At 40.9% G+C, this 12,329-nt stretch overlaps 1 protein-coding gene across 5 annotated transcripts in view; it reads right to left on the minus strand.

Annotated features, from left to right (window-relative positions):
- tjp3 (tight junction protein 3) overlaps positions 1 to 12,329 on the minus strand; it is a 41,770-nt gene that overhangs the window by 3,186 nt on the left and 26,255 nt on the right. For all 5 annotated transcript variants that reach the window (XM_033621745.2, XM_078168633.1, XM_033621742.2 and 2 more), the window contains exons 16-27: positions 12,148 to 12,236; positions 11,959 to 12,031; positions 9,939 to 10,012; positions 9,623 to 9,686; positions 4,729 to 4,885; positions 2,669 to 2,777; positions 2,357 to 2,576; positions 1,904 to 2,109; positions 1,711 to 1,806; positions 1,522 to 1,595; positions 1,230 to 1,440; positions 1,027 to 1,127 (exon numbers count right to left, since the gene is read on the minus strand). In XM_033621745.2, coding sequence (XP_033477636.2) covers positions 1,027 to 1,127; positions 1,230 to 1,440; positions 1,522 to 1,595; positions 1,711 to 1,806; positions 1,904 to 2,109; positions 2,357 to 2,576; positions 2,669 to 2,777; positions 4,729 to 4,885; positions 9,623 to 9,686; positions 9,939 to 10,012; positions 11,959 to 12,031; positions 12,148 to 12,236 — 1,474 coding nt within the window. The remainder of the gene's footprint in view (positions 1 to 1,026; positions 1,128 to 1,229; positions 1,441 to 1,521; positions 1,596 to 1,710; positions 1,807 to 1,903; positions 2,110 to 2,356; positions 2,577 to 2,668; positions 2,778 to 4,728; positions 4,886 to 9,622; positions 9,687 to 9,938; positions 10,013 to 11,958; positions 12,032 to 12,147; positions 12,237 to 12,329) is intronic.

Genomic DNA, 12,329 nt, shown 5'->3' on the forward strand with positions numbered 1-12,329 from the left:
TAACAGCAAAGAGGAGGCGGACGAGCTGGAGATTTTCAAGCCGAATTTGAAGTCGAGTGTGTGGAAACACTTTGGTTTCTGCAAAAAAGGAGGTGTTCTGGACAAGTCGGTGGCCGTCTGTCTAATGTGTACTGACTGAGTAAAATGACAGAGAAGAAGCAGGGAAAACTACTGTCCATTCAACCTGATAGGTAAGGTTGCACTTTATTTTTGTATATTATTGTACTCCTTTTATACTGAGTAAAATGACAGAAGTAGCAGGGAAACCTACTGTCCATTCAACCTTTTAGGTTGCACTTTATTTTTGTGTATTATTGTACTCCTCTTATACTGATTGAAAATCACAAGAGAAGTAGCAGGGAAACCTACTGTTCAGTTGTAACTCAGCCTAGAGGAATATTGATCACACTTTTTTTGTCTTTTGATCAGCAGGTTCTGAACTTGTGATAATTATAGTGTTTAATAAAAGGTGAATGTTTTTGCCATTAATCGTTGCGTTTACTTATTTGTATCCAAAAGTAATTAATCCCCGATTCTCTTTCAAGAAAAAACTCCCCTGCACTGTCCACAGTATTCAGGTATGTATTTCACAATCACACTGGTTCAGTTTTTGGCAAAACAAAAAAAGTTACTGAATCGATTTCTAGCCCTTGAATCGAATCGAATCATATCGTTCTAGATGAGCCAAATATCGTTCTTGAATCGAATCGGAACCATGGAAAATGATATGAATTGAGTCGTTGAAAAAATGAATCGTTACACCCCTAATAAATATATATTTTTGATTTTGGGGTGAACTGTCCCTTTAAGGTGAATTTTAAGTGTGTAAATTAAGATATCTTATGATCCCGTTTGGACTGATGAAATTTCATTATCATTGGACCCATAGACGATTGCCAAAACTACTCATATACTTAACATATATATATTTTTTTAAATGTCTTAGATTTACTGTATAAACTGTAGCAACATACTTGAAACGAAATAGAAAAGTAAATGTGAAATGATCAGGTTTGTGTGTCATACCGTCACTTCAGACACCCAGACAGGTTTTGACTGTTGGTGGCGAATCTTATCTTTCAGACTCTCATACCAAATACCGGAGTTGGGCTGCAGGTCAACACGTGCTGCAGGGACAGTCGGGAGAAAAACACAGTGTAAAGTAAATAATACACTATAAATTGGTACAAGATATATGACAGGGACAGACTCTGCTCGTGTGTCAGTACCTGAGAAAAGGTGGCTGCAGTGTTTCCTCAGCTTGAGCGCCTGTGTGTAGAGGCGTCTGGAGCTCTTGTTGGAGTTGGGGTTGTACCTCTGCCTCATGGCTTTGACGTCCTTGCGGCTGTGAGGGTCCAGGAACAGCACCATGGGGTGGTACTGGATGTAGTTCAGCCTTTCCACTGCAGTGGGAGTGATGTCCAGAAGAGGGTGCTTGTCCTGGGAAGATTCATGTTGTTGTTACAGGTGACTAGATATTACATTTTTTTTCTACTTGTGCTTTGTTGAAGACTGGCTCACCTTCTCTGCTATTCTCCTCACAGTGTCCAGTTTAATAACTGTGGAGCTGCTGTCTCCACTGCGAGGAACCATGTCTGCAAGAGGCAGAAAAACTATGTTTAATATGTGAACAACACATCAGGAGAGTTACCACAAAGAACGGAAAGTATTCTTATGTTGAACACAGAAGAGTGAAAAAAAGAGACCAACCTGCCACTTCATATTCATCAGGCATCTCTTTGGCCAGCTTCTCCATGGCGATATCATTAAGAGGACCCATGATGACGATGGGTCGCTTGAAATTAGCTGGAGACACAAACAAATCAGAGCTATTAAAACACTCTCAACTCGAGGACATGAATCTATATGGTGACATCATCTGTGTGTGGCATGAGACACCAACCTTCTCTGAGCAGGACTCTCTCGTAGGCCGGGAATTTGCCCTGAATGGTGAGCTGCAGCAGGTCGTCACGCGTCCGCCGGACGTTCTTGTCATTCTTTTTGTTCCCTCTGAGCCCCCGTAGTTTCCAGAACTCAGCTCTTGGTCCCGTCGGCTGCCTCTCTCCGCTAATCCGCTGCGCCTGCTCTATGCTGGCCAGTGTCTCGGCCCTGTAGGAAGTAATGACAGATGTAAGAACTGAATCATGGGAACGTCCTGTAGCTCAGTGGGTAGAGTGGGCACCTCATGTACAAAGGCCAGCCCACGACCCTTTGCTGCATGTCAGCCCTCCTCTCTCCCCTGTCATGCTTCAAACTGTGCCATCATTAAAGACAAAAAAACAAACCCTAAAAAATAATCTTTAGATAAACTAAATCATGTTCTTGGTTAAACTAGGAATCTAAATCTCGTCCTGACCTGGCCTGGTTGGGGATGGTGCCTTTATCCATCTCGTGCAGGTCGTTCCCCATGCGGCTGGCCAGCCAGTTGCCCAGCTTGCCGCGGTGCATTGTGTCCAGCACCCTGAACACCTCTCCTCTGGTGAAGCTCAGACCGATGGGAGTGTCTGCCTCATGGTCAAAGTGGGTGCGAATGTAGAAGTTGTCTGCCAGGTTGGACTTGATGATCTTCTTGTAAACTGAAGAGAAGGAAAATAAAGATGCATTTAGTCACTGCTTTACAGAGGCTTTACCCATAATTATATCTGAGAAGGTCTGGTGATAAACTTACTGTCCATCTTGTTCTGAGTGCAGATTTCAACCTGCTCTCCTTTCTTGATGTTCAGGAGGAAGTTGGCTGCCTCTTCTCGTGTGAAATGACCAAAATCAACTTTATTTACCTGAACAAATGAGAGACAAGTTTAAAGGGGATTGGCCCTACTTTCTCTTGTTTTTGTGTCTACGTGACTACTGGGAACAACAATTTTTGAAACTGGTCCAGTATTGAGAGAGAGGGCTGCAATTCAGAGCGGCAAAACAGGCTGCAATGTAACCACTCAGGGTGTGTTTGTCAGTGTATGTCCACTAAAAGTGCTTGTTTTGCTGTTGACAGGCTCTGATTATCATTTCAAGTGTCTGACAACATTACTGAAGGGATCCCTACAGAGATTGTTTAAGAATAAGATCCTTTGCGTTTAACCAGAAACTGTAACAAAATTACTGAGTTGCCAAATCCACCAGACTCCATTTAAAAAAACAGTAATTTAATCCTGTATAGAGCAGCATATTTTCACACCTTACTGGGTGCATTAAGGGTTTATTTCAACCAAAACAGAGTTAGTGATTGTTGCAACAGTGGAAAGACAAACTAAGTCTGCTTTTGTGAGGTTTTTTTTTGTTTCTGTCAACTTTGAATTAAGTGTGTTTTACAATAATAAAATGACTGTTTATTTAAATGGAGTCTGGTGGCTTTGGCGATGGTGATTTTGAGGCAGTTTCTGGTTCAACAAAAAGGACCTTACTCTTTAAAAAAAAAAAAAAGGTCCAACCTCCGATTCTTTCGCTAATGCTGTCAGAAATTTACCATGATAATCCGAGTCTGTCAGCAGAGGTGGGAATAAGTCACACTTGAAAGTCTCAAGTCTTAACCCTCAAGTCTGTCACAAGTTCCAGATTATGGTGATGAGAATCATAAGAGTCGAATAAAGTCCCTGCTGTAAGTCAAGCAAAACAAGTCAAGCCATTGCTAATGTCAAGAAAGTCACAAGTCAAGTCACATGAAATTCTGATGATTCAATAAGATAATTCGTTATCTTAAAATCTTTGTGGGGGGTTGTAGTGATGAATGAAGATGGATGTTGTGTGATTATGTCACCAATTTCTGAGCTGCAGACCTTGCAAACCGCTGTTTTTTTTTTATTACTGTCATCACTGACAAACATGAACCTTGATCGAAATTTTGTTTGGACTATCCCCCATCATGATACATGCCTCCTGTATTGCCCTCTGCTGGTCCTAATAGAGTGCCAGGTTTGCACGTACTGCTCTGGAAACTACCCAACCATGTTTCAAAAACAAAATGTAACTTCTCAGTATCTAGAAATGCAAATGCAAATATTGAATAAAAAAAAATTAAGTCTTCTTGAGTCATCTGTCTCAAGTCAAAGTCAAGTTGAGTCTTTCTTCAACTTTAGTCAAGCGTCTTGAGCCCTCAAATTTGCAATTAAAGTGTGACTCAAGTCACATGACCCAAGTCCCCCACCTCTGCCTGTCAGTGGCAAAAACAAGTACCTTTAATAGACATTAATTGATGATGCAAACATGCTCCCAGCGGTTACACTGCAAAATGTTTTGCAACAGAAATTGTTGTTTACACTAGTCACTTAGACACAAAAACATGAAAAAAATAAGGCCCAGTTTGAAAAATACCTGTAACCCGTCAAGCCAGATACAAGTTAGAGTATTTTTAAGTTCCAAAATACAGTAAAACTCTATCAGTTGACTTTTGCAGATTACAGTCACAGAGAACTCATTGCATTCAGATATAACCTTAAACTCAAGCTAATTCCAGATGTAAAGATCTTTTAAAAATGTAATTGTATTGTATTGTATTAAACTCTGACTTAACTTTAACTATGAAGCTTAAATGTCAAGGAGATGTGATGAGCACCCTGAGCACACAACAAGATAAATTGTGCAGATGAAAATCAGCTGACAGAGACTGCAACTGAGCTTTAGAGTTTCCGGTTCTAGATGTTGACATTAACCTCTTCATAACAGTTCAGCTTTAAGAAAAGTTATTAATGAACTACTGTGCAGCGTACAACCAAAAGCAGAGCATCATTTCCTCACCGACATGATCTGGTCTCCCTCTTTCATCCCCTCTATGTACGCAGGGCTGTTTGGCTGAACTCCACCTACAAATATACCGACATCGTTTCCCCCCACGAGCCTCAGACCCACACTGCTGTCCTTCACAAACGACACCGTGTGGACGTCCGAGCTGTACCTGAGAGAGTGAGAGGAAGAATTAGACGTGAACTCATGACTTTTATAAATAGGCTCGCTGCCTACCTGGTCAGAAAACAAGGACCCTGGAGCCCCGGCGGCTTATAGGCCTGTATCACTCATTAATATAGATGCAAAGATTTTAGCTAAGGTCTTGACTTTGAGGCTTGAACCAAAAATATTAATATTAGCAACACCTGGTCAAACAGGCTTAATTAAAGAAAGGAATTCTTTTAATTATATCAGAGGACTTCTGAACATAATACAACCTGCCACTGATAATGAAGTGCAGGGTTTGGTGGTATCTCTTGACTCATTCAAAGCGTTTGATAGGATTGACTGGCCCTTTCTTTTTATATTTCTTTTTTCTATTAAAGGGTTAATCGCAAGCAGACACCTAATTAACCACAAAAAATAATACAGTACATATATATATTTGCAGATACAAAGAGTATTGCAGGTTGACAGCAGTTAAACAGCATGATGTAAGACCCCCTTTCCTTATTATCCTTTTTTAAGCAGTGTGTACCCATTAACGTTTTCTTTAACTACTTCATATTATGAATAAGGGACGTGTGAGAAAAGTATACATTATCAAATAAGGAGACATTGCAGTACATTATTTTTAAGTTGATAAGGAGACCAGGCATTCTTAAGGGATCAGGCCCCTTTATACCATGGAAAATTTAAATTAGGGGCAGAAATCATCGATTGGGTGAAGTTGTTGTATTTGTCCCTTAAAGCAGTGATTGCTACCAACTCCTACTGCTCAGATCCTTTTCCATTAGAGCGTGGAATCCACCAGGCACGTCCGTTGAGCCCTCCTCTGTTTGTTTCGGCTGTAAGCCTCTAGCACAGCTCACTAGAACTATGTCAATGTTTAAGGCACATAAAATTTCTCTTTACGCAGATGATGTTTTGCTGTACTTAGTTAAGGCAGCTACTACCATCCCTTATCTCCTTGAATGTTCACAGCAGTTTGGACACATATCAGACTTTATGATGAACTTTGAGGCCAAAAATGGAGGCCACCCCCACTAGTGCTATGGCAGGCTCTGCTCCTCCTCATGGCTTTCCTTTTCATTTGTTACTCATGGAGATTATATGAATATGTCCCTCTCTAAAAAACTGGTTTAGCTCAATCATAATTTGAATTAAAAGAAGACTTGCATAGGTGGAGAACTTCCTGGTTAGGCAGGATAAATGTGCTCACAATGAATCTAGGTCAGTGGTTACCAACCTTTTTCATTAAGGGACTCCTTTCCTACCACTGAGTAAACACAAGACCCCTGACAAACTGACATATTTTGGATAGTTCATGTTATATTTAATGCATAGCACTGGATGTCCAAAATAAATTGACTATTTTTTGCATTGATCTCAGCTTGTGGACCTTTTTTGTGGCTGTCCAGCCCAGTTACATAGGTGTGCGGGCATCTCCTCTGCCGTCCTTTCTTGATTGTCCATTGTACTGACGCACCCAAGATACACTTTTTGCTGCCTTAAGTAGGCACAGTTTCACAGCAGCCCTTAGACTTCTACTTCCTGATGCCATAGTTCTATTAGCTCATAGGTTACATGAACTGTGTACTTTCCTGATGCAGGAAGAGGATGTTCAGAGCATATGTTCAGGTCTTCACCGTGCCCTTATTCTGAGATTGTTTTAATGTTTATGTCTTGAAAAAAATATTTTAATTTAGTTTTCTTAACCTCTCTTCACCCCTTAAATTCAATAAGGTCTTGTGACCCTGGTGAAGCTTACTTTACCCCTAGAGGGAATCAGAGCCCCCTATGTTGGGAACCAGCGACACAAATTGTTCTACCCTCAACAGAAGTTGCCAAACTCAATTCCCAACAGCTTTTTAAGAATTTAGATTAAATGTTTACACAATCCATTTGGCAGGGTAAAACGATAAGAATGAAAACAGGAAGGTTACAGAGAGGAGAAAGACCCCAAACATCCCATGCAATCCACAAACTGGTTTACGGACAGCGAAGGACTGCCCCTTTGTGAAATTACAAGAAGGTGAAATTGGAGGTTCAAAATAACTTTATTGTTTTGAACACAGTGAATACATGCAATGAAAATAGGAGCCAGAAGTAAAAAATGATTCTTAAGTTTGTAACAAAGTCTTATATGGAGAAACCCAGATTTCCCCCCTCATGCCAAGATGTAGTGTCTGGCAGGAAAAAGGTCTGGACCGGCTTGTCAATATCTATGAGGGAGGAACAATGGAGTCATTTAAGGGTTTAAGGGTAAATATTCTTAACAACAGTCTCATTTGTCCACTATTTACAGATAAGACATTATATACCAAAATAAGCTCCACATGTATCTTTCTTGAAAGACATTTTTAAACAACCCAAACCGAAAAAAAAAAAAAAAAAAAAAAAAATTACCGTAAACTTCAATAAACAGCCCGGGCTATTATTTGCTTAAATCACTGAAATCAACGGGCCCATATTTGGGACAGGCCTTTAATTCCTTGCACAAAACTGTTGCTCAAACCAGTATGAATATTACTTGTGTAAAAATTAGGCTTCAGATAATATATCAGTTATGAATCATTCATTTAATCTAGCTCCGAGTTACGGCACTTGAGGACACTCAATATTCACAACTTGGATTAATTTTCATGAAAAACCCTTTTGATTCTTTTAATCTGAAGATCCTTACAGACTAATTGAGGAAAGGACACATAATCTTAAGTAGCGAACAACCTAGTTTTATACATCTGAAGAACTTCTATTAAAAAACACGAACAGCTTGGCAACCAGACCAGGCCTCTATTTGAGACAGGTGGGTTTTTTTGTGAAAATGTGTAGCCACCCTGGGCTTATAAAAGGGACTGGGCGTTTAACTGAAGTTTTACGGTATGTCCTATGTTCACAAAACCTTTGGCTCAAATCTTAATAACCTTACAGATTACATTTGAAAGCAATGGCAGATTGACAAAGAATGTCGATGAGAAGAAAATATTTGGGCATCAGTTATAGTAGCAGTTATATCGTTATTCTGAGCTATACTGATGGCTTCATTGTACAACATTATTTAGGGGCAAGCTTGGTCTGAGCTCTCCTAAATGTTCTAAATGCAATTCAGAAGTTGGCATGCACATATGTTTTGGAAATGTGCAGAGATACAGACATTTTGAGGAGAAATTAAAGATGACACTGTTACCTTGATAGGATATGATTTGGAGCTATCACCTCTTCAGTGTATTCTAGCAGCCAAATTGGACAACGCCAGAAACAGCCGTAAAGCTAAACTGATTGGAGCACTCCTACATATACAGGGCTCCCACACATTTACATGGACAAAATTTCCATGACTAGTCACAACATATAACACTGCATAGTACATTTTACTCTCGCAGTCTGCAGACACAGAGCAGTAGAGCTCCCAGAAAGGGGGTCTGTTGGTTCATTTGTTTGACCTCCGCCACACTCTACTTTCAGAGCATTGATAGTGAGGCATAGGCATGGAAAGTTTGGGATTCATGATTCTACATGTAATCACACTGTCACTACATTGTGTTTCTTGCCCCACTTTTTGGGCATTATTGAAACATATCAGAGTCAAATTCTTATCAAACATCACTCTAGCTTACTGCCATAGACGGACGGAGAGACGTAATGTGGGGAGTAAATAAAAGATCATACGTAAATAAATAAATAAATAAATAAATAAATAAAGAGCTACGTTTTGTCAACAGCTACAAAATATTAATATGCCACTGTGTCAGATTATGTGAAAGGTTATCTAGATTAACAAACATCCATGACTTTAACAAAAAAAATTAGGGTCACAGGACTTTTCAAGGCCTGGAAAACATGATTGTGGAATTCCATGACTTTTCCAGATGCATATAGCAAGAAAGGCTGTTCTCAAATTTTGGATTTCTGAGGACATCCCTTCACTGGACGAATGCTATAAGAAGGTATTGAGAATACCTCCCCTGCCCTGCACCTTCATGGCAATGTTGAGGGATCAATCAAGTTATGGTCTGTCTTGGACACAGTGGACCCCCCTGGACTGGACTTGGTTGTACCTTATTAATAGTTTCTATATACAGACTCTACACTCAGTGAATTTAGAGTCTGTAGGCAAACCCCGGAGATCTTGCCTCCGGAAGAAGAGCGGAAGAGCCCTGGTTTCTGGTGCTAGGCTGTTTGTAGTCTGCGTGAAATTGATCAATCACGTTTGAGCCGGCTGCAGTTGTTGCCAGGTTAAACGGTCCATGCGGTGAACTAATGAGGCGGAACATAATTGCCGTCACTGCAAACTCTGAATCCATCACAATGGTTCAGCATATTTACTTATATATAAACGGAAATTCGCCTCCTCAAACCGGAATGCCAAAAAATCGGGGGTCTGCCCCCAGAGGCTGTATTGCCGTCTGCCAGAAGTCAGACGCCGAATACAACCAATGGGTTCCGAGAATGCCTTATTAACAACCCTGGAACTGACTACAACATATCCTAATAATTTGAACTTAATTATTTTGTTTGGTGGTTTTGTGTGGTGTTTTTCCTTCTGTATTATGTTCGTAAGGTTGTTGTTCCTGTTGGTTTTGTTTAAGGCAAAAACTAAATATTCTGAACTGAAAGTACATGTAATCATAGTCAGAACCTCAATGAAATTAGAAAAAGAAAGACATGCATTCATTTCTGTTAAGATAAATTAACATGCTCAAAGGTGAAGATACACATGAATGAACAACTGAGCATAACTTACCCTGGGTTAGGTGATGGGTAGGAGTCTGGAGGTAGGGAGTAGATTGGCTCCTCCACAGGCTTTGCTAGAAGAGATACCCAGATGTGAGACTCCCTGCTGGTGCAACTTATATATATGTTCTCATTCATGACTTAATCCTGCTATTTAGTCTATAAAAAGGTAAAAAACAACAACCCAGAAGCACAATTCATCACAGCTCTAAGTGACTTTTCTAATGTGCAAATCTGGTGAGCAAAAGTTTGATATTTTGTACTCAAACTCTAATGTATTTTCCTGTGAATCAGGTTATCACAATAGTTCTAGTGTTGAGCCTTACTGTGGGTTGGTGGGTTGTTCCTCACTGAAATCCCAGACCTGCTGGTGCCAGTTCCATTAGCAGCACGAGGAGCTCTGTGAGGTGGAGAAAACATCAGCTGTGATATTTGTGTAATCAGACATTTACATATAAAACAGTACAAAAGTACAATGGCCTACAGGGACAAATGTGCGACAACAGCCCAAAACATTTCACTTAGGAGAAACATGCTGCAGCCACAACAATTATGCCAATTAAAAACACATCCTAGCGTGTTTGCCTTCGTCGGACAGTGTACAAACACCATGAGAAAGTGCCTGAAGAGGTTAAAACTCAACAACAGCACAGACAGAGTTTTTTTATGTGAGGACTGCACTTACAGTACAGGCCAAAAGTTTGGACACACCTTCTCATTCAATGCGTTTTCTTTATTTTCATGACTATTTACATTGTAGATTCTCACTGAAGGCATCAAAACTATGAATGAACACATGTGGAGTTATGTACTTAACAAAAAAAGGTGAAATAACTGAAAACATGTTTTATATTCTAGTTTCTTCAAAATAGCCACCCTTTGCTCTGATTACTGCTTTGCACACTCTTGGCATTCTCTCCATGAGCTTCAAGAGGTAGTCACCTGAAATGGTTTCCACTTCACAGGTGTGCCTTATCAGGGTTAATTAGTGGAATTTCTTGCTTTATCAATGGGGTTGGGACCATCAGTTGTGTTGTGCAGAAGTCAGGTTAATACACAGCCGACAGCCCTATTGGACAACTGTTAAAATTCATATTATGGCAAGAACCAATCAGCTAACTAAAGAAAAACGAGTGGCCATCATTACTTTAAGAAATGAAGGTCAGTCAGTCCGGAAAATTGCAAAAACTTTAAATGTGTCCCCAAGTGGAGTCGCAAAAACCATCAAGCGCTACAACGAAACTGGCACACATGAGGACCGACCCAGGAAAGGAAGACCAAGAGTCACCTCTGCTTCTGAGGATAAGTTCATCCGAGTCACCAGCCTCAGAAATCACAAGTTAACAGCAGCTCAGATCAGAGACCAGATGAATGCCACACAGAGTTCTAGCAGCAGACCCATCTCTAGAACAACTGTTAAGAGGAGACTGCGCCAATCAGGCCTTCATGGTCAAATAGCTGCTAGGAAACCACTGCTAAGGAGAGGCAACAAGCAGAAGAGATTTGTTTGGGCCAAGAAACACAAGGAATGGACATTAGACCAGTGGAAATCTGTGCTTTGGTCTGATGAGTCCAAATTTGAGATCTTTGGTTCCAAGCGCCGTGTCTTTGTGAGACGCAGAAAAGGTGAACGGATGGATTCCACATGCCTGGTTCCCACTGTGAAGCATGGAGGAGGAGGTGTGATGGTGTGGGGGTGTTTTGCTGGTGACACTGTTGGGGATTTATTCAAAATTGAAGGCACACTGAACCAGCATGGCTACCACAGCATCCTGCAGCGACATGCCATCCCATCCGGTTTGCGTTTAGTTGGACCATCATTTATTTTTCAACAGGACAATGACCCCAAACACACCTCCAGGCTGTGTAAGGGCTATTTGACCAAGAAGGAGAGTGATGGAGTGCTGCGGCAGATGACCTGGCCTCCACAGTCACCGGACCTGAACCCAATCGAGATGGTTTGGGGTGAGCTGGACCGCAGAGTGAAGGCAAAGGGGCCAACAAGTGCTAAACACCTCTGGGAACTCCTTCAAGACTGTTGGAAAACCATTTCAGGTGACTACCTCTTGAAGCTCATGGAGAGAATGCCAAGAGTGTGCAAAGCAGTAATCAGAGCAAAGGGTGGCTATTTTGAAGAAACTAGAATATAAAACATGTTTTCAGTTATTTCACCTTTTTTTGTTAAGTACATAACTCCACATGTGTTCATTCATAGTTTTGATGCCTTCAGTGAGAATCTACAATGTAAATAGTCATGAAAATAAAGAAAACGCATTGAATGAGAAGGTGTGTCCAAACTTTTGGCCTGTACTGTATTTGATTTTGATGAAGTGCATGTAGCCATACCTGCGGTGGCTGTCTTCCCGCTCAGAGCTCCCAGACCTCCTGAGATGTGACAGGTGGTCCGACTCTGAGGAATCTGAATGAGGTGAAACGACAAAAGAGGCTTTAGACAGGATGGATTGCTCTGAAACTTAAAATGACAACACAGAGGAGCAGAGGATGAGAGTGAGTGACACAGGAGAGTAAACTGACCATCAGGAGGAGGCCTGGTGGGTGATGGGATGCGACGAGGAGCTTCCTGCCTCACAGCAACTGAAGTGGATTTTAGGTCAGGCAGGACTCTGATTGTGAAACAAAAACATGTGATGAACGACAATATGTCATTTAACCTTTACTGTCATCTTGTGATACAGCACAAGAAACAATAGAGTGTA

Source organism: Epinephelus lanceolatus, chromosome 6, assembly GCF_041903045.1.
Source record: "Epinephelus lanceolatus isolate andai-2023 chromosome 6, ASM4190304v1, whole genome shotgun sequence".
NCBI classification, from domain to species: domain Eukaryota; kingdom Metazoa; phylum Chordata; class Actinopteri; order Perciformes; family Serranidae; genus Epinephelus; species Epinephelus lanceolatus.